This window comes from Triturus cristatus, chromosome 1_2 (assembly GCF_964204655.1).
Source record: "Triturus cristatus chromosome 1_2, aTriCri1.1, whole genome shotgun sequence".
In the NCBI taxonomy this organism is placed as follows: Eukaryota; Metazoa; Chordata; class Amphibia; order Caudata; family Salamandridae; genus Triturus; species Triturus cristatus.
The window spans coordinates 531,126,877-531,151,876 of NC_140580.1; the positions used below are offsets into that span (position 1 = coordinate 531,126,877).

At 42.9% G+C, this 25,000-nt stretch overlaps 1 protein-coding gene across 2 annotated transcripts in view; it reads right to left on the bottom strand.

Moving 5' to 3' along the window:
• Window positions 1–460: 460 nt before the first annotated feature.
• Window positions 461–25,000, bottom strand: part of R3HCC1L (R3H domain and coiled-coil containing 1 like) — a 194,339-nt gene continuing 169,799 nt past the window's right edge. For both annotated transcript variants that reach the window (XM_085606336.1, XM_085606337.1), the window contains exons 7-8: window positions 23,426–23,566; window positions 461–2,705 (exon numbers count right to left, since the gene is read on the bottom strand). In XM_085606336.1, coding sequence (XP_085462462.1) covers window positions 2,653–2,705; window positions 23,426–23,566 — 194 coding nt within the window. In that variant the 3' untranslated portion in view covers window positions 461–2,652. The remainder of the gene's footprint in view (window positions 2,706–23,425; window positions 23,567–25,000) is intronic.

Consider the following 25,000-nt stretch of genomic DNA (forward strand, 5'->3'; position numbering starts at 1 on the left):
GACTTCTTCACTGACGTCTGACAAAGCCTCCTAGCAGCCCGGACTACATGCTGCTACCAAAAATGTCTGGATCCAGCCTGATGCCAGGGTAGAGGGAAAAGCAGGAATTCTGCAGGAGAGAGTATCCAACAGAAACTATATTTGCATTCCTCATGCAGTTGCCATTTCACAAATGTGGGAACAATTTAAAGTATTTTTGTTTGCTCCGGATGAAGTACACAATGAAGAGTGAAAACACACGAAAACCCGATTACATGATACATTATTATTTTTAGTCCGTATGGAATTTAAAATTGAAAGCTATGTACCTCAAACGCGGAAATGGCATCTCTAATGTCTATTCTTCTTATAACTCCCCAACATGTAGGAGAAATGTACTAAAATACTATTATATGAGAATTCACACATCCAGGAGATGAAAAGCTGCACGTCAAAAATATTGAGAAAAAAATGAAGCCCATTTGCAAATAAAAACATCTTTAATGCAAGTTTATCTCCACACATCAAGCCATTACAACATGAAATGACCGTGAAAATCAACAAAGGCAGTCAGGAGCAGCCCTATTTACAAAAGTCAATTTTGGTTCACTTTGTCTACAGTAATGTTTTGTGTAATAAGACTTCAGAAGTTAAAATAGCATACCCAACTTTAGACTCTATAACATTACAGCCCTGCTGTACATTAATGAACATAAAACAGTACGATCACAAAAACCAGCGCTTTTCGGAAATTCTAATTGGTGGTTAAAAATAATAAAATTTTGATGGCCGAAATATGCTTCATTTCATTTACAATAAAGGCTTGTCATCGTTATTCATGTAGAAGAAATAAAAACACCACCAAGTCCAGCTAAATGGGTCCGCATTAACTTCTAGCAAACATGACAATGTATTCACACACACACACAGTCCAAAACAGACAAATTACACTTACAAATAATTAATCAATTTGGGAAAACGTAAAAACCCCAGAAAATACACAGAAAACATAGCGAGAGCATTTGTAAGAAAAAAAATGGCGAAAATAATTCATTGGTTTTCTATGACTTTTTAACATGATAGCAAATGTCATATCTCCGTTTCCCGGAAAAAATAGGCGAAGGCCGTGACTGGCAATAGAGTGACATGCAAGTAGTTCAGCTTTTATCATGTCTACCTGCCTCTTCCTAAATGGCTGATGCCGCTTGCTTTGAATTAACAGAATATATGAAATGAAGGAAATCTTCATACAACTGCTCTATGCACGCAAATGCAAGGCGTTTAGATGCCAAAAGTAAGGAAGGCCCGTCCTGTACAATGGACAGAAGCTTGCAGCTCTATGTTCAAATTAGGTGCACAAAACGTGCACTTTACAATCGTAGAATGCAAACCGGAGTTACAGAATACGGACAGGGGGAATTGTAAGGTCTTAAGGTATATTCGTGAAAGCGGAAATGCGTCCTGTATGGCTGAATTGCCAAGTTCCCAAGTTTAACATTTGAAAAGGGGGGGGGGGGGGGGGGGGGAGTTGACTGGGGGGTGGGGCACACTTTGTAGCCAAGTTCCCACCCTGGAAATGCACACACATTTGCTCCTGGCAGGAATTAATTAATTTGTTTCCAGAATAGGAATGGACAATCAAGGTGAACAGGAGGGGTAGTCCGTACAGTAAAAAAACTGGTTTTCATACTGGAGTAACAAATAGCTGCATAATTTTGCATGGGCGCTCTAGAATACTACTCTAGGCTATCTACGCCTGCCACAGATTTACAGAGATACTTTTTGAACCCCTTAAAAGGCCTACATTCGCTCAAAAAGTAGAAGTAATTTGGTAGGGGAAATTAAATTCCTGACTTTTTACCAGTGGCCTTTGCGAATCAGGCTCTATTATGTAGGTTCATATCGTAAAATATAAAGATGAAAACTACATGGGACGCATGTAACTACCTTCTCTTTGCTACTTTTAATATGTTTTTCCTACCAGGCCACATGGACAACATCTGCAAGGAGATGCTTGGACTTTTTGCGAGGGAATTGGAATGTGATCTTTCTAAATGTTACCATCCCAGACAACATTGACAAGTACCTGACAGAACGCAAAAGGGGACACTGTTTAGGCCATGCAGTCCATAGCCAAAGAGATGAATTCCCAGAAAAAAGTGTTCTTGGTATAAGGTAGCATTGCTCCTATCGCTAGCCTAAAAACCCTCTGACGTTTACAGCTAAGGGCATAGTTCTGCCAATGCAGGAAATGCTCGAAGTCCAGTCGATCTGGTCTAAATGGCTTTACTTTCAAACCATACAAACAAACCAAAAGAGAACTATGTTTTGACATTTTCTGCTAGAGAAGACAGCACAGAGCATATGAAGGAGACAGTTTATAAAGCACCATGAAAACCATGACTCAGGTTCAACTGGTTGCATTACACGATAAGCTACTTGTATGGACTAAAGCATCTCTACTGCCACCTACAGGGCAATAGATGGGTTCTTCTTTTCATCTCTGCTGCCACCTCCAGCGGAATAAATGGTTTCTTCATCCATACAGCTACATCCAGGGCAATGGATGGATACTTCTTTGTAGTTCAGACGGTTTCTGTGCTCTTTGGATTTTCCACCGATTCCAGATCTCACAATCACTATCCCAGTGAATGGTTTCATACAGAATTCATGTCACCTTCCTTCCCAGGCATCTTCTCGCTGCTTAGCCTCTAATCGTCTTTTTTCTATCAAGCAAAATATGCACGGTTATTATTGCTACATTTCATAACATTTTGATGCACTTCAAACCTACCAAAATTCTACATAAATCACACAATAAAATTAGCATTAAATATATATTAAAAAGATCCACACACTTTGACACAAATTAACAAAATATCTATGTCTCGGTATGTTCCACGAGCATGTAATCTGAGGGGAGAAAAATAATTCTGAAGAAAATATAATTTAGGGCATATCTGATAGCATATTTCACTGTTTGCGCCGCTACACCAGATGCTCCACATCGATTTTAGACTTGTCAAGGTCCACCAAGGCACCCTTACTAAAGACAACAGTGGCAGCTGACCGAGGCGAACGGACATGAACTCCCAAGGGATAGCCAGATATCCCGAGTACCTTTGAGTTCCCCACAAACATGTAGACTTTATCCCCAGACCAAGGGAAGCTTCAAAGAGTATTTGCCCACCTCTGACTTAGGATCACTCACCAAACAGTTTTTCAAAGAATCCCTCCATTCAAAATTGATTTTCGGTTGTAAACTCTAAAACGTAGGCCCTTTCAGAATTCAGCACGGTGCTCAGCCAGTTAGTGAGAGCAGGTCTGTATAGAGCAGTTGCATGAGAGCTTTCTACTATTATAACGCTTTAAGTTGTCCAACATATCCTCAGTCTCGGGTAACAAATCAGTGCACAATACACCAGTTCCTATTAAACTCTAAAACAATAAACAATAAAACAAATGTTTATAATAGCATTTTATAAGGCACTTCTGCAGTTTCTAAGCACTGTAAAACAACAGACATTAAAATTAGCCGTTTTATGGCACTCAATGTATCAACGTTTAGGAAAATGGATGGCTGAGTTGGCCTTTCCAGACTCGAAATGGTTATCTGCCTATCACTGACTTGTTCCAGTGGTGAACGTACAACTTTTCTGACCTATTCCTCCAACCTTGACCAATACCTGCAAGTATTGATAACTGCACACAACTTGCAAACAGTTCAAATATCACTTCCCCAAGATTTGGGGAGCCCAACATCCTCTTGGTCTTGCTATGATTTACCCCATCCCATTATCAACAGATAGAAGAGTAGATCATAGTTGTTTCTCTTGGTAATTCGGTTGGCATTCTTATTCCATAATTTGAGCAGGTTTCAAGAGCAGTGATACAGGAAGAAAGCATGACAATCCTGCTTCTACAGCAGTGGGGTAAAGCAAGCCCTTTTGAAAGCAGGATGGTTACCACCACAAAAGATATGTTAATGATCTGAGACAGCCTACGAGATGCTACCTCACACATTCTTGAGATGTTTAACCAGACGCAGGTCCAACCTAGAGCCAGATATAAAAGTGCACTACACACCTGCATGACAACTCAAATAAAAAGCGAGAATAGGGTTTAGGCAGTCTGGTGAGAATGTGTAAGTGTAGAAGTGATGTCTGCAACCAAGATATCTTCTGTAACATGTCACGGCTTGCTCCCTGCGTTCTCGTGTCCACCAACAGGGGGCTGAACTGTGGGACTCTCCAGTGTCATAATAAGCTACTGGACCCTGCCGTTCATGCATATACTGACTTCCAGCTTTTTGGACACGATTTGGGAATTGACATCCATTCCCAATCCATGCCAGGTTTTGTGGAAGCCAGTCAGCCTGCCCATACCTGAAACTCCAATACCTAGAATTCCCTGCTCACTGCTTCATCTCCACATGTGTAGGTCAAGGATGGGTGGAGGAATCCAGCTCAACTGTTGCTAGCCTGCTCACACCTGATGCATGTGATTACTGTGAGCTCTTTTAAAACCCAGCTCCCTTCAGTCCAGTGTTGGTCATTGTAGCTGTGTTCCGGTGAGACCGATCCTTGTTTCCTGAGCTTTCGAAATTCCTTGATTCCTGAGCTACAGTAAATCCTTGTTCCTTGATTCCTGAGCTATAGTTATTTCTTGTGCCTGAATTAACAATAGCCTGCAGTGCTACCTTGTTTCCTAAGTTCCTGAGCTATAGTTATTCTTCGTTCCTGGGCTTCAGCTATTTCTTGTTCTTGATTTGCACTGCTTGCAGTGCTCTCTTGACTCCTTGTTTCCTGAGCTGTAGCTATTTCCCGTTTCCTTGAACTAGCACTGCTTGCAGCGTTACCTTTACTCCTGAAGCTTTAGTAATTCTCTGTTCCTGAACCAGCACTGCCTGCAGTGCTACCTTGGCTTTTGAGCTTTTGCTAAATTCTTGTTCTTGCTCCAGCACAGCCTTCAGTGCTACTTTGTTTTCTTGACTCCTGAGCCAACACTATTCTAGGCTAACCTTGTAGCCTACCCTTCTGTATATCCTTATCCAGTCCCTGCCTTTCTTCCCATTTCCTTGGTTACAGTTCCTAGTTTACTGTCTTTCTATTCCTGCTGTATTGCTTCTATTACCTTGTATGTTTGATTCTTGCTTTCAGTCAAGTGTGCCCTCTGATTTCCTTCCTTTCCTGTTAAGCACTCCTCCTTGCTAGCTCCTTGTCTATTGTGCTTGCATATAGTTCTACCCCCTTGCGGTTACTGCCTTGCGTGTTCCTGTTTGAGCGCCAGGGTCCGTGGGCACAGCTGACAACCTAGGTGGTGTTTCTTGTTCACTGCGAGTATTGTCTTTGAGTTACATTTATAACATCACCATAGGTATCAGCTCCACAGACCCTGCCTTGGCATGCATATCCTATATGTGGATATTTGCAGTCGGTATCTGTAACAGCAATTGGGGGTGAGGAACTTACTGAGCTTCAGTCTTACTGTGTGGAACTCCCAAGTGCTTCATTTTCTACCCAGTCACCAGTCTTTGCTCAAGTCCCTGACTGTGTTCCCAACATAGTCCCGGACAGTCCCTGACATAACAGTCCTACTAGGAGATAAACTCTTCCGGATATGGCAACGTTTTTATAATAAACATAAACAAAGAGCATCACAAAGCGACAGCTTGTGAGGGATAGACATCAGAAGGGACCATAGTCGATAGAGTTCTTTAACGATGAAGAGCTTGTTTCTAGCACTAAGACTGTTGCAAATCTAGAATCCTATTTATCAGCTGTCCCAGCACTTGATTTAAACTGTTTGCTAATAGCTTAGAGATGATTTTATAGTCCGTATTTAGCAGGGTAATGGGTCTATAAGAATGGATAGTCTCAGGATTTTTATCTTTTTTTGCGAAATCTGACCACCACAGCTGTATCAAATGAGACAGAATATTTCCTCCCTGAAATATACGATATGATAGTTTAAGAATAAATGTATTTAAAAACATGAAAAACACTTTTAAAAACTCAGCTGAGAGGCAATCCCTGCCACACGCTTTCCCACCGGCTACAGATTTCACCATTAAATCTACTTCTTATGGCTTAAACTGGAAGATTCATTGCACCGGATTTCCTGCTATCTAATCTTGGCATCAAAATATTACAAAAAAAAAATCTCAAAGCCGTTGCTTTATCCACAGATTGTTCAGTCCCATTCATTTTCATATGAAGCTGCCTAACCAAATTTTGTACGGCTTCAGGATTGGTGAAAACGTGCATTAGTCTCTGTTTCATAAAGTGAGTGAATGGAGTGTTTCGCTTTTCTTCCCAGAGACAGCCAGACTGAAAACCTACCCGAATACTCACTCTACTCTCACAACCTTTACAGTTATGCTTTGCTTGAAAGATAAACCATTTCATAATAGTAGCTCTGCATCGGTTGTTTGGTCCTCTCGAGTGTCTACATATTAATAGTCAATCTGTACTTCACATAGTTGGCATGAGAAGACTAGTTGAAGCTCTATGCACTCCCTTATTTTTCTAAAAACTCTCCTCTCTGCTATGTCCCTCTAAATCAGATAAGCATAAATAGTCGCCTTAAAGGCGTCCCAAACCATTTCTACACTCGCAGTGCCATCACTTTTTTGAAAATATGGCACAATCTCTGTCTCGAGTGCCTGAAGCCAGGCTGCCTCTTCCAATTTGAATTTGTTAAAATACCATCTAACTGGAGAACAAGCCTTCCAAATATCAGACAAATGCACCTCAACTAACGAATGATCTGAAAAGCTGTTCGATAAATGATCATAATGGCTTAGACCGCAAACAATGGATGTTAAAAAATAATCCAGCTGAGCAACTGATTTATATCTATTTGACATGGAGGTATATTCTCATCGTACAGGAAATGTGGTCTCCACGGATCAAATAAATATAAACTGTGCAAATAATCGTGAAAAACTCAGGCAGCTTTAAGGTTTATTTTGTTTATGAGTGGATGTTGACGAATCTAAATACAGATGTTGGAAAAAATTAAAATCTCCACCTAAAATTCAATTTACCTGGAAGGGGCGTAACAGAATGAAATAATTGCGCCAGTGGGCCAGGATTATCTTCAAAGGGAGCCTATATTTTCGTAAACGTAACCGCTTCCCTATCTATCTGGACATGAAACCATGCCCACCTCCCTTCTTAATCGGTCTGAGAGAAGCGAACATTCCATCTTAATCGTTTATTGACAAAGATTGCCACACATCTATGTGCATATGAAATCCGCCCACTTCTGAAATATGGTGTAGCCTTGATTTTTATCTTGCTGTATAAGAGTTTCTTGAAGCAAGACTATGTCGGGGGAATGCCTTTTAACCCACGTCTCTATAGCCTTAGCTTTAAGCTTATTATTTAGCCCAGTGATACTCAAAGTGCAGACCTACTAACCTTTACATGTGCCCACCCCCTGGTCAACAGCAGTCCAGGGCTGCTCTATACTAGACTCAACACTAACATTAAAAACAATTCAAATAAACAAGCAAGTATTTATTTAAAGTTTAAGTGAACACATCTTGCAACCAACCTGTAAAAATATGATAGTCTTTTTAAAATTCAAAAAGGGTATTTCATTAACATGCAGAACCATTTCTCTTTAGAATATGAGTTTTTATCAATGCATTGCGAAGTATTATTTTAAAAGTGATAGTTTTCAAACATGTATTTAGAAACATTCATTCTTCCTTCCACCCTGACAACAATGCCAGTGTGAACTAAGAGGCAAGTCAGTTGTTACAAGCACCCTCTAGGTGGCTTGGGTTCCTCTTATATATGAACAACATTATAGTTTATTAAATCGAACACAGGAGAACATTTTGTACAGCGTGCATCCAGAAGTCATGTATTTCGAGATCCTCCTGAATGAAATAATGAAGGGAAAGGAGGGAGAGTGAAATAAAACAGTTGCCTACGATCACACAATTTGGTAAGGCCGGCAATAATCCCAGGTTTTCTGATTATACTTTGTGCAGTTGGGATACATGTATATATCTCAAAACCAAGCTGGACTCTCCGACTTCCATGCGGTGAACAGAGAGTGACAGACACCAAAGGTAGGACGGCAAGTTTTTATTTCTTACACTCCGCCGCTTGACGCGTTTCAGGCAACACTGTGCCCTTGATCACATTGGGAACGCAGTCTGCCATTGTTTTTTTATTTGATTACCCCCCCACCCCAAGTGTCACGTGGTGTTAAACATAGAAGAAACACTTTCAAACTTCGACTCCTAATATATATCTCTCCGTCAACAGAACTATGCAAACATGGTTCTGAAATGCATTGTTTTAAAGCATTCATTTGTTATACGCGAAACCATTTTGGCATTTTTTTAACATTAAAAAAAAACCACGTATAAATAAATATGTACTATATAAATATATAAATATGAACATATATAAATATATACATACATAGATTGAATAATATATACATGGTTATTCTAGCTGCCATGGTCTAAAGATTTGTTGATCAATAAACCATTATAGTGCAAAATATCACATTTAATAATACCATATAACCTCATGTTTTTAAGCCTACATATCGTGCTCTTATAAATTCGACTATTTGTTCCGATCACTGCTTCAATGCTGAATTATGTTTTACTTATCCATAATAACATAGTTTCCTTATGCTTCTCTATTCATTTGTCTTATGCAAGGAGTCATGTTGTGATGTTGTTTATAAATGTACCTTAGCATTTTTTCCCTTTTCTTTTTATAATTTTTTTCTCCTTGAATATAATCTTCATATCTTTTATCCATTGTTTACTGTTATTTTTTCAGTTCATGAGTGCTATCCCTCATATACCATACCTCCTGATTTGGTAATATATGCTTAAAGTGCAACTAATATATATATTTATATACATTTCCCCTATAGCCACCATATCATCAACACTCTCACTGTGAGAAAGTGGCACAACCTTTAATAAAGACAACGTAACTGAAAATTATCCAGGAGGTCAAAAAATGAGTGCAACTTTGTTTTTCCTTCTTCCCAATACAAACATACAATAAGACAAAGGCTCGGAAAAAAACACATCCGAGAAGGAGAGGCACTTAAAGGCCAACATAAGGGTGGCATCACGGGAGGACATTAAGAGTGTTGCTTCTAAGCTTTGTCAAGCAAAGTTATTTAACGCACACTATTCTAAAAATAATCAACTGTGCTGTAGTATTTTTCGTAAAATCAGTTCACTATTGAGAAATGTGAAATAGGACAAAAACGTAATTTTGATGATACTTTGTTCCTTGTGTGCCCGCTGGTGGCAATACGAGTGCATAAAAAGTCATAACCTGCACCTGTGTCCCGCTCGCTTTACTAAAAAAACATAATTTCTTCGCCTGATCCATAGTAAACGCATGATTAATCATTTGCATATTAAAATCAAACCTAATAAATAAATACTGTATTTAACAGTGTTACATTGGCCCACCTCAGAGCAGCACCTATTAAGCAACATGGACCGAATGTGCCTCACATGAACATCTTACACGGCTGAATTTTCATCAGCTGCTATTGACATATACCACATTATGCTAGGGTAAAATGATGCATGGCAACACGGTGCCCAAAGTATCCCAACTAAGGGATACCTTATCCCAGGGCTACCATAATGCCTGGAATACCCACATGAGTGTGCCAGGGCCACAACAGAGGCTGTGATGCCGAAAAACGCCAATGCTCCTGGGTCACCATAATGTTCAAGAAACCCACTTTATCCAAGGGAGGATCATCTGATTGAAAGGGCAGCAGCCCTCAGATACAATGGGGTGTCCCCTAGATAAAAACCCACTCACCAATATACACACACATGCTCACCGAGGCGAGCACTCATACACAAAGACAAGCTCACTCAGCGCACGCACACATACATACATACACGGGCTCGCCAAGGGGCATTAACACACACACGCGCACACATTCTGCCTCCCTTAATCATTGTCCACTGGAACATATCCACCTGGTCCAGAAGTCTAGTTCAATAAGTGGCAATTCATCTTCCTCTACTACCTATAGTCAGTGAAGACCTGGGATGAAGCAATTGCCACTATGATTTGGTGGCTGCTGATTGGACAGCGCATGTCGGTTTCACTTCTCCTCTGTTTTGCAGGACCAAATACTGATTGATTCTTTTTGACGAGTGCTCCTGCTGGGATTGAGATAATTTTCTTCTTCGCCTTGTCCTTGTTGTTGTTTGTTCCACCGTCCCCTCTGCGTCAGTATGTGTACCACCAACACACCACCACACCCACCCTACCACCACTACACCCACCCTACCACCACCACACCAACCCTACCATCAACACCACCCCCTAACAACCACCACTCTACCCCAACCACCATCACCCTAACCACCACCTCATACTACCATTACCGCCCTAACAACCACCCTACCCTTAACATCACCACCTGATCCTAACTACCATTATCCTAACAACCATTACCCCCACCATCTACCACTACCCTAACTATCCACCTCACCCTCATCACCACCATAACCACTACCTCCTAACCACAACCACCACCACCATTCTAATCACCACCCTTAGTCTCCTCACCCCACTCACCCTAATCACCAACACCACCCTTATCACCAACACCACCCTATTCACCAACAACACCCTATTCACCAACACCACCCATATCACCAGCATCACATCGCCACTAGCATCCTAACCACCCCTACTCTTTCACTCAACATGGCTCTCAATTCTGAAGAAGCTCTTCATTTTTAACAATTATTTTCAAATCATTACATTTTACTGTTTTCATTGAAAGTTGGGGTCTACGTTGACTATTCTTTACTCCAGAGTAACTTATTCTCCCCTGACACTATGCATCTATGTATCTAATAAAGCGAAGTCATAACAAAGATTAAGAAACATTTCCACCTGTTGAATTGTCTGCGAGTGCTAGCTGGGCAGTTTTACATTTGCATACATTTCCTATTTGATTGCTTTGTACATTTTAATTGCTGTGCAGTGGGTAAAGAAAACATTGTGTTCATCACATTACATGGCACACTTTTAATAAAACAACTTACAAACACAATCAATCGTGCTTCAAAACCGGTTGTGTGGGCTTTCCATTCTCTTCTTGAGATGGTCCCTCCACAAAAGCATGGCCTCTTTACATGTGTCTTTCCGCTGCTTACTTTTCAGACACTCTTTTTTTGTTTGGGTTAACCACTCCATAAGAGTGCATGTGTTTTCCAGCTGTCTTTCGCTTGTACTCCTCTTCACTCCTTGTTGCCCTTGCCTACATGCTTCTCCTCCACGCCCCTCAGTGTTGTACTTGCCCTTGTGCGATTCTTCCTCAGCATTGCTTTCTTGTCCTTGTTGTGCTTCTTCCCCATTCCAAACTGCGCTCTCACACCCATGTGCTTCTGTTCCGCTTTGCTCCACTTTACTCTCCCTATGTTGTGTACTCCTCCCACCGTCCTCTATTTTGCTTCCGACGCCACTCTCCTTTCTGCACACTCCCACCCACTTTAAAAAAAAAAAGAAAACGATTTGGCGCTATCCTTTTTTTTTTTCTTCAAAAATTACCAATCCAACTTGGATTATTAAATAAGAAAAGGAAAGCCACAGTGCATTTTGTAGGTATGTACATGTGTGGTGCATGTGCATACAAAATGACAATGTGGTTGGATACAGTATCCACCAGAAAGAAGGTTATCGAAAGCAAGTAGGTAATTCTCCAGATGGATACTTATAACCATGGATTCCTCACCTTAGAATCGATACAAAAGCAGTCCATCCCCAGAAGGAGGGTCTGTGAAGTGGACTCAGACCAAAATGTCTTATTGGAATTAGTGGGTGAAATGTCCTTCCCAATGGATTTGGCTATCAATGCAGTAGTGCTCCATAAAAGTATATAACGACGGCCAAGTCGCAGCCTGACAGATGGCAAGGACAAGCACTTTGGGTGTCAATGGATGGTCATCTGCCTTAGTCTCAGTGGAACTGGCTCTCAGACATTGTAGAGGCTACTTGTTGGCAATGGATAGCAGATCTTAATGCAGAGGACTATCCACTTTGACAGGGTCCTCTTTGGCACAGCCTTCCCCTTTTTCGCCACCGAGAGCCCCTCAAAAAGCTGAATGTCCACATGGTGTTCCGTGGAACAATCAACAGAAAATCTTAAAGCCCTATGGGGTTCCAGTCAATGAAGCCTCTTCTCCTCTTTTGGGGGCAAGGTGGGGGAAAGAAAGTAGGCAGGTTGATAGGCTTCCCAATATGGAAAGGAGTCACAACTTAAGGCAAGAAACCACCCAAGTTCTCAAAACCAATTTGCTGGGGAAAAAGTGGGTATAGGCTAATTGCACTGACAGTGCCTGAAGCTCACTCATGCAAAAAGCTGAAGTAATCGCAATGAGGAAGATAGTCTTCAAGTCAAGAGATATAGCAAGTGTTAGACCTGTCAGCCCTTTGGGTGGTCCCTCCTCATCATTATTTATTTTGTCCCACTTTTGCCTCAAACCCTGTTTGAATTTTTCCTTTTTGGGAACCACCAGACTTTTTCGTGTTGCTACAGATTCAGGGAGCCATTTTGGCTACCCCTGAAACTTCTGTCTGAGGGCCTGAAGCACAAAATGGTGGCCTCCCATGACATCACCAGCATCCACTGGAACCTACCAGCACCTTCCAGAACCTTCCAGGAGATTCCAGAACTGTGTGACAGTTGGAAACCGTTTAGAATGTTGGGAGGATAAGAGAGGCAGTTGGCAGTTGGAGCTGGCAGTTGGCACCTGACTGGTGAAGAGAGAGCAGCACAACAGTGAAGGAGGAAGGAGTGAAGCAGCAGGGGTGGAAACTTGTGCCTGGAGTGGGGTCCATAAACCCACCCTTGATACTTGTCCCTACTGATGGATCCCAGCCTATAGCCCTGTGTGGGAAGAAGTCAGAAGAAAACCATCCTAAGGACCTGGACAGCAGGAACAGGCCTTAGGAATAAGAAGACAGCAAGATTCTGACCTGAGAACTGGTTTCCCTGGAGCCTGGCGTCGAGTAGCTGAAGACCTGGAGCCCGAGGTGGAGAAGCGGCGCTGACTGAGGTAGCAGACGTCGTACCCGGAGCCGCCTGAGGTCGTAAGAGGGCGCCGGCGGAGGTCGAGAGGAATACCAAGGGTCGAGAAGGAGGTGAACCGAGGTCGAGCGAGCGGCGTCATCGGAGGAGTGAAGTCCGCCCTCCGGAGTCGTCGGAGACCGAGGTCGAGGAGCACCGGAGGTCGGGAGTGAGGATCGCACTCCGGAGTCGCCCGGAACCTGTAAGGAGGAACACCGGAGGTCGGGGGTGAGGATCGCACCCCGGAGTCGCCGGAAGTCGACAGCGAGGCCAGGCCGGCCGACGTCATCGGAGCCGAGTGCGCCATCGGACCGGAGCCGCCCGAAGTCGACATCGTGAAGAGACTGCCCGACGCCGTCGAATCGGAGGTCGAGTTCGAACCGAGGCCACCGACATCGGACCGGAACCGCCTACCGGCGTCGACAAAGAACTGACACTGTGCCGAGGCCGCCGAGACCGAACCGGAACCGCCTCACGGCGTCGACACGACTCCAGCGGCGTCGGAACATCAGAAAAGGGCAGTAAGTGGAGTAGAGGGCGCCTAAGGCCCTGTGGAGACCTGAGAGACTACTCTAAGGGGCTAGGGAGGTGCTGAAACCCACCTGACTGTGCCTGGGGTGAACTGGGACTAACCTAGAGAGGTTGTGTGGAGAGGGAAGCCAGGGCATTGGAATTTCCCCCCTTTTGATCTACCTCAGTTTAGGCCTCAGCCTTTGCCTCAGCCAGGGAGTAGCCCCCCTCAAGCCTTCCACACCCTACAAGCTGTACCTGGGCCAAATCAGCCCTTAAGAATTGAAGTGCCATCTGATTCACAAAGTGTACTGTATACTTCTAATTGTTTATTGGGGATACTGTATTTATTAAGTTCTTATCTATTTAATGCTGCACTGTATTTATAGGTCCACAGGACTTGTTGGTGTACAGTATTTATTGGTACAGTATTTATTGGTACAGTATTTATTACCTCAAAGTATTTAATTGTCTGTATATATTGCACTTGTATTTATGCCCTGTTATTTATGATCACCCCTATTTATTTCAGCAAACAGCATATATTTATTTGACCTGCTCTATTTAAAATGTATATACTGTGATTGTTATTTATTTTCCCAATCAGCAACTAAGAGAAGAAAGATAAAGAAAGCATATTTTCATAATTTTTACGGTGTAGAGTCGTTTTTGGAACGGATGCACGCATGGTTATTGTATGGGTATATTGTATGCTTAGCACTGCGCCTGTTTCCTGACCACTCGAGCCAAGCTACCCCGTTGTGTCGGGAAGGTCCACCACCACCCTGCGGAGTGGGAGGGGGCTGTTTCCAACAGCAAGCACCTATGCTTCGGCTCAAAGTGCGTGCTCATGCAAAAAGTTAAGATCAAATTAGGTCTCACTGCAGCATCACAAACCTATTGGGAGGAAACGTGCATCAAACCATTCGTAAAGCTCATCACTTCACAACAGGGGATTCAAACATGGATGTTGGTATGGTATAAGTAGAAAGGCCTAAAGTGCAGACAAATAACCTTTAATCATAATCATGCCCACTGCAAGGTCTTGGTGGCCCAAAGACAAGATGAACAGAAGAACATCAGACTGCTTGGCTTTTAAATGGCCACAAAGGTGTACCAGCGTCTAGCATAAATGGACCTAATATAAAGGCGTCTAAACGGCCAACATAACATCCACGACTGCAAGAGGCAGATCCTCATGAAGAGAAAGCTCCATCGAAGCACAGATGCTCATGCTCAGAAATCCCAAATACCACACTCTCCTGGTCCAATCTGGAGCTACCAAGATGACCTGGAACTGGCCGTTCCTGATCTTTTCAGAGCTCTGGTAAGGAGAAGCAGGGGCAGGAGGCATACCAAAGTCCTGTGTTTCATTGGATTTGGAATTCTGCTCTTCAGGAGTGTTCTTGCGAAATTTACACTACGCAAAACATTTGACACTGCACATTCTCAGCAGAGGCAAAAAGATCTAGTCAGGGTACTCCCTGCAGTCAGAAGATGTCCTGTCCTACTTCGGGAAGTAGACCCCATTTGTGATCTCCAGATGCCGCCTGCTTAGCTTGTCCGGTCTGACATTCGAGGATCCTGCCAGGTAGTTTGCAAACCGGGGAATACCTGAGACTCCAATCAACCCCATAGGCGCAGAACCTCCTGACAAAAGGCCAGGACTCCACTCCATCCTGGTTGTTGCAATACCACATGGCAGTGGTATTGCCTGTGAGAACCTACATAAGCCTCCCATGATGGCAGGACAGCCTTCACAGCTAGACGTATGGATCACAACTCCAACATTGAGATCAGAGGACTCTGGTGTCTGGCTCCGTAACAAACTCCCCCAGATGGCTACCCCAACCCAGTATTGACACGTCCGTCAGCACCATCTGCACTGGGTGGGGAAGGAAGAGGGGCCTGTCACTGTACCAATTGCGTTTGAACAAACACCAGTGAAAATCATGAGTGATCTCTTCCATAATTGGGATGGCATACAATAGATTTCCTCTGTGTTGGGCCCCCTCAAACTTCAGGTTCCACTGCAGAGGCCGCTTGTGCCACCTGATCTAGTTGACCAGGAAGTTGCAGGAGGCAAGTAGACCAAAGCTGTTCTGACTAAAATCCAGCACTGAGGCTGAAACATTGGGATCACAGCCTATATGTCCTGGACTTGCTATGGTGGAGGAAAAGCCTGGAACTGCACTGCATCTAGGAGGGCTCCAATGAATTAAAGCCTCTGCGAAGGATCACGTGCAACTTTGGTTCATTGATTGTAAACCCAAATGATATAGAGAGGTTCGCTGTTGGCTGGAAGTGACCTATGATTGACTGTGCTGAGCCCACCTTCAACAATTAGTTGTTGAGGTAGGGCAAAATTGGTACCTCAACCTCTGAAGGTGTGCCGCGACCATCGCCTTGACTTTCGTGGTCACTGGAAGGTGCTGGTGAGGCCAAAGTGGGACTGCATGATGGGTATATGGAAATATGTGTCCTGCACATCTAAGGACACGATTCATTCTCCTAAGTCCAGAGCAGCCAAGATCTGGGCCAGTGTGAGCATTCTGGGTTGGTCCTTTCCCAGGAAGGTATTCAGAGTTCGAAGGCCAAAGATAGGACAAAAATATACTCCCAAGCAAAAGGTTCTCCATACAATATATAACTACTTTTCCACTTTAAATTTGTCTCGAGAAGTAGTAGGAAGTCCAGCCAAGATCTGAGCTAGTGTCAGCATTTTGTGTTTGTCCATCCACCGGAAGGTATTCAGCGGTATAAGGCCCAATATAGGCTGGAAGCCATAGCTCTCCATTATTTTTCAGCACAAGGAAATAGCGGGAGTAACAACGCACTTCTTTTTCCGAGTTCAGACCCCTCTCGTGGCACCCTTTGAGAGCAGCCCTCAGCACCTCTATAATGAAGAGGCGCTCCTTTGAGAGTCCGTCAGAGTAAGGGTGGAAATGTGGCTTAAGTTATGCTAAGCAATTTGTAGGACCCATCTGTCAGATGTGTTTAATTGTAACCCTGGGAGAAGATACTGAATTCTGCAACCCATGGGATGGGTGCACACCATTAAGGTGACACTAAAGTGGCTTAGTGGCTGTGGCCGCCGGGGAAGGAGACTGGGAAGACTAATGCACTTTCTGGTCTGCTCATTGGCTGCCAGACCAACGTCCTCAGCTTCAAAAGGACTGAGGTGACTGCTGCAATGTTTGGGGTGAATGCTCCTGTCTGCATTCCAGCCCCAAGGTGCAGCCTCTATATTTTCTGAACTGATGTGGGAACTGTTTGGCAGGGGACGAAAGATCCAGGGAAAGTGCTGTGGATCTACTGTCTTTAAAGCGCTACAGAGCAGAATTGGCTTTTTCACCAAAATACACTAGCCTTCAAAGGGCATATTCATCAAGGAGGCTTGTACATCTGAAAATCCTCTGGAAAGCAACTTTGCATGGAAGCAGGGCTGACCGTCGTTCCCAGGCAATCAGGAGTATTAAAGGCAGCATAAATCATTTATTTGGTGGCATCTAGACCATCATGATAAGAGAGAGGCCCTAAGGTCTCCAGACCCGCTAGCAAGATTTCACTTTACATATTCAGGCATTATAGTGATCTGAAAAACAGACTACACTGACAGACCTCAATACCAGGCTGGCCAAGGAGAACACTTGTTTTCCAAAGACCTCAATCTCTGTTGCTCCAAATGTACAGGAGTCATGAGGAATGAATTAGGGTTCTTCCTGCTGGTTAAAGCATTAACTACTAGGCTCTCTAATGTAATATGTTTAGTGAAAAAATCAGGGTCGCCAAGATCTGGTCAGCGACACCTGGTAACCTGCGTATTAACCGATGGGCAAAAACATTGCTTTGACAAAGTGCCCATTAAGGTGTCAGTGATGGCTTTGCAGAAGGAAAGCAAGGGCTCAAATGTGGCTCGCCCAGGTTGCAAAATTTCCGTAAGGACATTAGTTTTGGTCTCAACCGAAGGTAGCTGAAATTCCATGACCTCAGTTACCTGTTGAACCACTATTGCAAATGATCCCCTCTCTTCCATTAGTTTACCAAATGGCAAGTTCGATCCTATATTAGAGGAAGTATCAAACCCACTGGCCTGTAGGTCCGTGTAAAAATAGTCATTGTCATAATGAGAAATCATCATCATCTCACACTGTTGGTAGACCTTGTTCAGAGTATGAGCCAAATAGATAACAGAGCTTCTCCTGTTGCGTCTCCTCTTTTTTGAAGCAATGGAATAGATTAAGGCTGTATGATAATCGGTTGCGCTTTAATAATTTCGTAGCACGGCATCGGTCACGATCATCCTGTCGATTCGGGGTCAGACAACGAAATTAACACTGGCTCCTTTTCCAGCACTGGTGGTGTTGGTACCAGCGTCGATAAGGAATGGCCCAGTGTAGATCTTGGAGCCAGAGTAGATGTATGTACTGGAGTAGGTATGGGACCAGGAACAGGTTCTACGGGGTCAGGCGGCGCTGGGGATGAACCCGGCAGCTGGAGGCCCCTATGATTCCTTGGGGCCGAAAGACTTGCCAGAAGAAGCCAGAAGTGCATCAAAAATCTGTAGCATGGCCTCTTTGAAGGCCTAGCTCTGCCGTGACATCGCTGAATGCCCTGGCAACTCAGGCACACTATGGATCAGTAGGGGAATCAGCTCCATGATCCTGAGAAAGTCTGACTGGCATTGCACCGTCTCCTTGGATACAGCGACAAAATGGGGTTGAGTTCTACTTCACTTTCTTGTGCTTGTGATTGGAGTTTTTGGACTTATAGAAGGACTTAGGCGGTAAAGTAGACCAATCATAGGATCCGAACTGGGAGTGGGACCAAGTCCGCACCTGTGACCTGGAGCAATAGCAGGACTTTCAGGAGGGCCACGATCTTGTCTTATGTTCCATGCTGTACAACTTCACTTCTCAAGCCTGGATCAACTTCGGGTGCATCAGGATTCACTTACCACATAACTTGGAGTCGTGTTCCCAGCTCAAACTCCAGAGACACACCTTGTGTGGATCCCTGACCGACATCTGTTTCCTACAGTCATGGCATTGTTTGAAACTTGCAGTTTTAGTATGAGACATCATTTCCTAGCACACTGGATTTCATTTTAGAAATCCCTAGGAGGATGACAAATTTGGGAGCTGAGCTTCAGATCCATGTCGGTAAGTGCAGAAAGAATGGAATTGACAACAGTGTGCAGAGGTGGCGCGTATATGTGCCTCCAGTTAGTCACCTCTGGGGCAACTTGGAACCAGCGAGGATTAGTTGCATGCAGAAGCATTGATGGAGAAAGCTTCTAGGCATAGCCTGGCGCTGCATAACTTATATTTACTGGTTTCAATTCATCATGAACATCCTGAAACCCTGATAATTTCTGAGACTAATGCTATTAACATGGATCAACTTTGTGGACACCGTGTATTGTTTGGTGAAAGCACAAGTTCATATCAATCACTGCAGATCCCTGTTGAATGCGGGCTTATTGTGATCTATTCCTCCTTGTTCTTGGGAATCTACTTCCTCCTTCTCAGATGTTATAAAAGCATTAGATTCTACACCTAAAATATACTCCAATGCGAAATGTTCTGTACATATTATACCTCCTCTTTTTCACTCTAAATCTTTCTTGAGAGGTAGTAGTAAGTACTGGAGATGAGGAGAGAGGACTAATACTTGATCTGTTATCGAATACCCACTGCCGCTAAATGACTTCATTTTGGCCTCGTGGAACGTTCACAATGAGCACTAATATCTGGAGTTAGAATAGACCATTCTTCTTCCTTAATGCATAGCTTTTCCATATAGTTTTTTGTTCTTTTTCCTGCCAAATATCACATTTGTTTTTTCATAGATCATTGTCATTCTATTTACGTTACAGTGGTTATATAAGACAGTGATCAGATTTTGTGGCCCCATCTGCATTTGAAGAAAACGACATCATCTCGGTAAATGAGGGAAGAGATATGTTGATTTGCCAGTTTTGGTGCATGGCAGTTATCAGAGTTCAACGATGGTACAAAATCACACATCAGCAAGTTAAAAAGAGCCTGGGCTAATAAGCCTTGCTTTACGCCTTGTGCAGTATTTATCTTATCCGAGACTGCTTTATTATTACCCAGTTTCGCTCTGGCCATTGAGTCTGAGTAAAGCCTCTTTGATTTGCCAGGCATTAAGCTAAGCCCAAAGGTGTTGACGGTTAACATGGTCAAATGCCTTGCTATAGTCTATGAAACAGAAGTATAATGACTCAGTCTTGTTTATCTGTTTTGCAACAAGCATCCTTATGGTCACAGGATTGTCAATGGTACCTGAAATGGGTCTGAAGCCAGTTTGATTGAAAGATATCAGATTTTTCGAGCTTGCCCATGATTCTAAGTCTTCCAGTAACAGTAATGTGAAATATTTAGCCTCAACATCGAGGAGGGCTATGAGAGGACAGCTATCTAGTAGCGCCATTAGTCCCTTTTTATAAATGGAATGTAAAATCGAGCCTGCTATGATGAAGCGATGGAATTGGAAGTCATACATACTTTACACAAACTTACAAGGAAACTGGACATAAACTCTGGCTCTTCTTTGTAAACTAATAGGGTGTTTAGTTGGTGCACTTTACATAGAGCCAATGAGAGCAATCAAGTTTTCAGAGGTGACTTTATTTCCGTTTATGTTGACTGGCTGTAGCCCCCTACTAAGACTGTTAATTATGATCCAAAAGTCCTTGGGGTTTTGTTCCAACAAGATAGAAATTGTTCCCTTTAGAGCCCTACCTCATACTTTTGTTGTGCATGCCAAATTAGTTTTTTATCCTGACGGTGTAGGATGGGAATTTCTGAGAGTGCGGCGGGGCATGACCAAGATTTAAAGGATCTTAACTTCTTGCTCAGCAATCTTTTCTGGCATCTTAGCATTTTTGTGAACCATGGCTGAAAGAAGGTGGATCTGGGAAAACTTGCTGTTCGTTTGGCTTGCTGGCTGTTGACCAGAGCCAAGTGTAGGCTTTGCATAAAGCGTTCCCATTCATTAATTGAAGGATAAGCCTGATAAGGTAGTTTTACTTTCCAGGAGAAGTATTTTACGCCCACTTCCGAGCTCCACTTAACCAGTTTCCAGTTATGGTGGGGGCCATTAGATTAAATGGAACTTAAGGTGGACTGGAACTGGATGCAATTTGTTACAGTTAAAATCATTTTCGCCATGCAGGTTGATGGAGTAGGAAGTGACTGTATTAAAAAGTGCAACTGAACAAAACTTATAATCTAAGGCAGCAGATCTTTTCAGTGAAAACTGGGTAGGATGAGAAAGTTGGTCTTCCAAGAAACAACCATTAAAAGCTCTAAGACAGACCCTCTAAAATGGGAAACAGGGTGCACCAGTAGCATCAGCTCTTTGTGGCGCTATTACTTGTGAAGGAATCAGCCATCTGGTGTCCGCTGTTTTTTCTGGGATGCTGCGATAAGGATTATGGAGTCAATTTCAATTGAAGTGTCCTGTCAGGAGCAGATAGGCGTTAGGGTGACTATGTCTAATGTCCGAAATGAACTTTTCCAGCTCCTCACCTTCTGATTTTTCCCAGCGGAGTAGTATTCATTGATTACGTGCTCACGTTGGGCTCCTGGTCAGAACAAGGTGACGTCAGAAGTAAGACAGGCAAGGGACAGACAGCAGGTGCGTGTACAGACGAAGGAAGGGCATAAGCAAAACTGGCCACTTCCACAGCAACAAGAAGGAGGAGGGTGCAATGCATTGACTGTGAAACTTAAAAGACGACTAGTTTCAGACATAATTAATGGCATTACAACCAGGCACTATTAATTCCTAGTAGTGGTGATAGCTGTCCTCTGTGTCACTTACAAAGGCTGCACTGCCTGGCAAGTAAAAAGCCTTTTCACCTAATGTCTATCAGTAAAGAGCTGCGCCATGAGCTAGATTCTGCACAAGCTACCACAGTGTTGTCCTTATATGCTTCAAATGTGTGCTCAATGCGCTTGAGTACTGCTACTAATGTAAAAGTTCAGCTATCACATGCCAAAGGGGAAAATGCTGCATGGGGGAGATATTGACATCATATGCCAGGGGTTCATCCCTCACAGGGCAGGAATGCAGAAATGATATGGCAGGCTGCAGTTATGACCTCAAGGGTACTATCATCACATGCCAGAGGTGCATCACAATGTGCGTTTCTGCCACTAGTAATATAAGGTGTCCCTTATGGCCTTCAGCTGTCAGGGAATGTTAACTTATTGGGTTCAGTTCTGATGTCCCGAAGACGACATGGGTGTGTTGTCATGCTCCAGTGGGAATCCCACTTCCATTGAGAAAAGGACATTTTTTCCGCTTAATGGGATGCCCAAAGTGAGGCCAGAGGAACCATACACATTCTCCCGGCTGCAGCCAAAGGCCTGAAAAGACAGGCCTTCGAGACTCCCCATTTCTATCATGGTGGTTGTGAGGTGAGCCAGCCGATGGCTTTAAAGTTCTCAGCCTGATGACCCTCCTTAACCAATATGAGGCTGTTGATGGATAAGGAGAGGGACACGTTGTGAAAACTCGTTCATATAGCATACTGAATCCTTAAAAAGCTATTGCGTGTTTTTTATACACTTTAGCTGGTAAATGGAATCGGAAGAGACTATAAGAGAAGTTATACCCTCTAGCACACCACAAATTGCAGCCCGCTCTGTGCAGACAGGCTCAATTTCTATTCTCTTCGTATTCATATCAAACTTCCAGTTAGATGTAAAAAGTATACATTGAGTACTTTCGAATTTACACTGTTTAACACATTTTCGAGTTTAACTGGCCTATCTTCCTTCTGCCTTCTATATTCCCACCTTATCATAATTGGAATAAACTGCGGCAAAATTATTTTTCCTGTCTTCTAATCTCTCCATCACAGTGCAATTAATGGGATGAGCAAGAAGATACCAGGATTACTTCCTCATAGTTACAGCCACACTGAACCCCATCCTAAGAAGGTAACAACCACATGTCCTTTACTTCCATACTTAGAATTCCTGGACATTTTGTGTCTTTCTTAACCCTAAAAGCTCATCAATGTTTGCACAGGAAAACAAACAATCAGTTAGATATGAGGGAGAGTTGAAGTGCTTCCACAGCGTGAGTTGCTGGTTTTTAGTCATTGGTGTTATTTCAAAGTGGGTTAATTAACCCCCTAAGACATGAAAAGCTACAAGATCATGCTTCTTCAACATGTTCTAAAGATGGTGGGTCTTCGTTGCATGGGCGGTGCTGAAGCCAGCTTCATGGACTTACCCACAGCACACGCACAGTCTTGATGCCCAGGACAAGGCACAGTGGAGCACATCAAGTTTATGGCCAACATTTTGAAGAAGGACAACACCTTTAACATTCTTAGATTGTGATTTTCATTCTCAGGAGAGAAGGAGTAAATTATCCTTTTCTTAAGTAATTTCAGTCCCTGGGAGGAGATAGGTCCAGAAGCTGTTTCTCTAAGCTGCTAAGCCACACCTTCACCTAGCATGTTTATTCTATACTGACACGTTTAAAGTTCCTTGTATACAAAAATGTGAAGGAATCGTTTGAAAAATGGTCGGCAAAAACTTTCACTTTTGGGGACAAGGTTGAAACACGGAGGGCAAAACACACAACCAACCCATTTTGCAACTTTTCATTTATGAAACGGTGTCACATTGTAAAAAGTATGACAACGATTGATAACCGTACATGTCTAGTAGTTTTTATGTCCGTATTCTAAAAGTTACGAAATGCAAATGTTAAGCTAAAGAGCCTTGCCAACTCAAGACCTGTCTAAGCCGCTCCCTATGTAAAGGTAACTTAGTTCTTGCCTCACCTTTCGCTTCTTTGAGTTTCTGGCGTTCTGCTTCACGATCCACTTTGGTCTGCTTGCTTCGAACTCCCAAGGCACTGATCACCATTCTTCTAGCCATAGCTGCCGAGGTCTCTGGACGCTCTTTTGTTGGCTGTAGAAAATCTATCAAGGCAAAGGAGAGGATAGAATGTAAGAAAAAGGTTATTTATTAGGCTTTGTAAGAGGAGGATTTCAGAAAGGAGGATACCTGATCGCCCTCTACCAAGTGGCAAAATAAACTAAAGTTCTAGGGGATTTGGCCAACATTTTCAGAACAAGCATTTGCAATGCAATAGGTCTCGCAGTTACGGGAGTTTGAGATATTGACATTGCAAATAACAATGCCTTTTATTTTTGTTTTTGTTTAAAAAACATAAATAAAAGGCGTTGTCATTTACAATGCGAATAGCTTAAACTTGCGTAACTGCGAGACCTATTGCATTGCAAATGCTTGTTTAGTCAGCATTTGATGTCATTATGTCATGTGAGTGGGTTTTGCAAAGCGTTTGGGGTGCAGACCTCTACCAGCATTATTGAAAATTTACAGAGCTAAGTGCATACCTATGGCTCTATATGGTAGTGAGGTATGGGGCTATAAGACCTCAGCTGAAATGCAAATAGTGGAAAATAGTTTTTTCCGTAAACTGCTATCCCTTCCTCCTTCCACTCCAATTTTCAACATTCACGAAGACCTCGGGATGGGTTATCTTACTGATGAGATTTCTGTCGCGCCATTACTTGGCTGGCTTAGAGTGTGGGCTCAGCAACCCCCAAATTTAGGACAAATTATCATACAAGATTGCCTATCCCTTGATGGGGCTATGTCGATCCCTTGGTTTAGTTATGTTAGAAATAATCTGAAGTCTCTTGGGTGCCCTGAATTGTTTGATAGGCCATGCGCTTTGAGTAAAATGAAAATAAAAACCTTGAAGAGTCAATTCTTGAGCAAAGCCATGTCACTAAGGGAAGAATAAGAATTGGGAAAGCCGACAGTTAGGAGGTTTGTCATGCTAAGTACAGGCAGAGGGATTCAATCTTACCTGACCTTCATTAACAAACCTTTTCATCTGTTTTTATTAATAAGGTTTAAACATGGCATGCTTCCCTGGCTTTTGGCTTACCCTAAGGGTTTTTTCAAAGAAGGAACCCTGGGGCCTTGCCCCTGCGATAATACTTCCGAACAAAATTTGTTGCACATGGTTTTCTTTTGTGAATTTTACTCTTTACTCCGTAAAAAATACATTGTGCCTATCCTGAAGAAACTAAACTTTGTACAAGTGAGGCCTGCACTGGTATATTTGCAAATGCTTGACTCCCCGGTAGTATATTTTGGGGTAGCAAGCTTCATTACAGGTGCTATTAGACGCAGAAATAGGGTTTAATCCCATTATTAATGATTTCTAGGCCCTCAGAAAACCGTTTTTTAATCATGATATTTGGAATGTGATGTAGAAATGTTTTTAGAGAATTGTAATTAATTAGATGCATTTATTGGATATACTTTTATTGTGTTTTGCGCCAATGTCTTGTTTTATAGTTCTTGTGAATTTCTTTTTG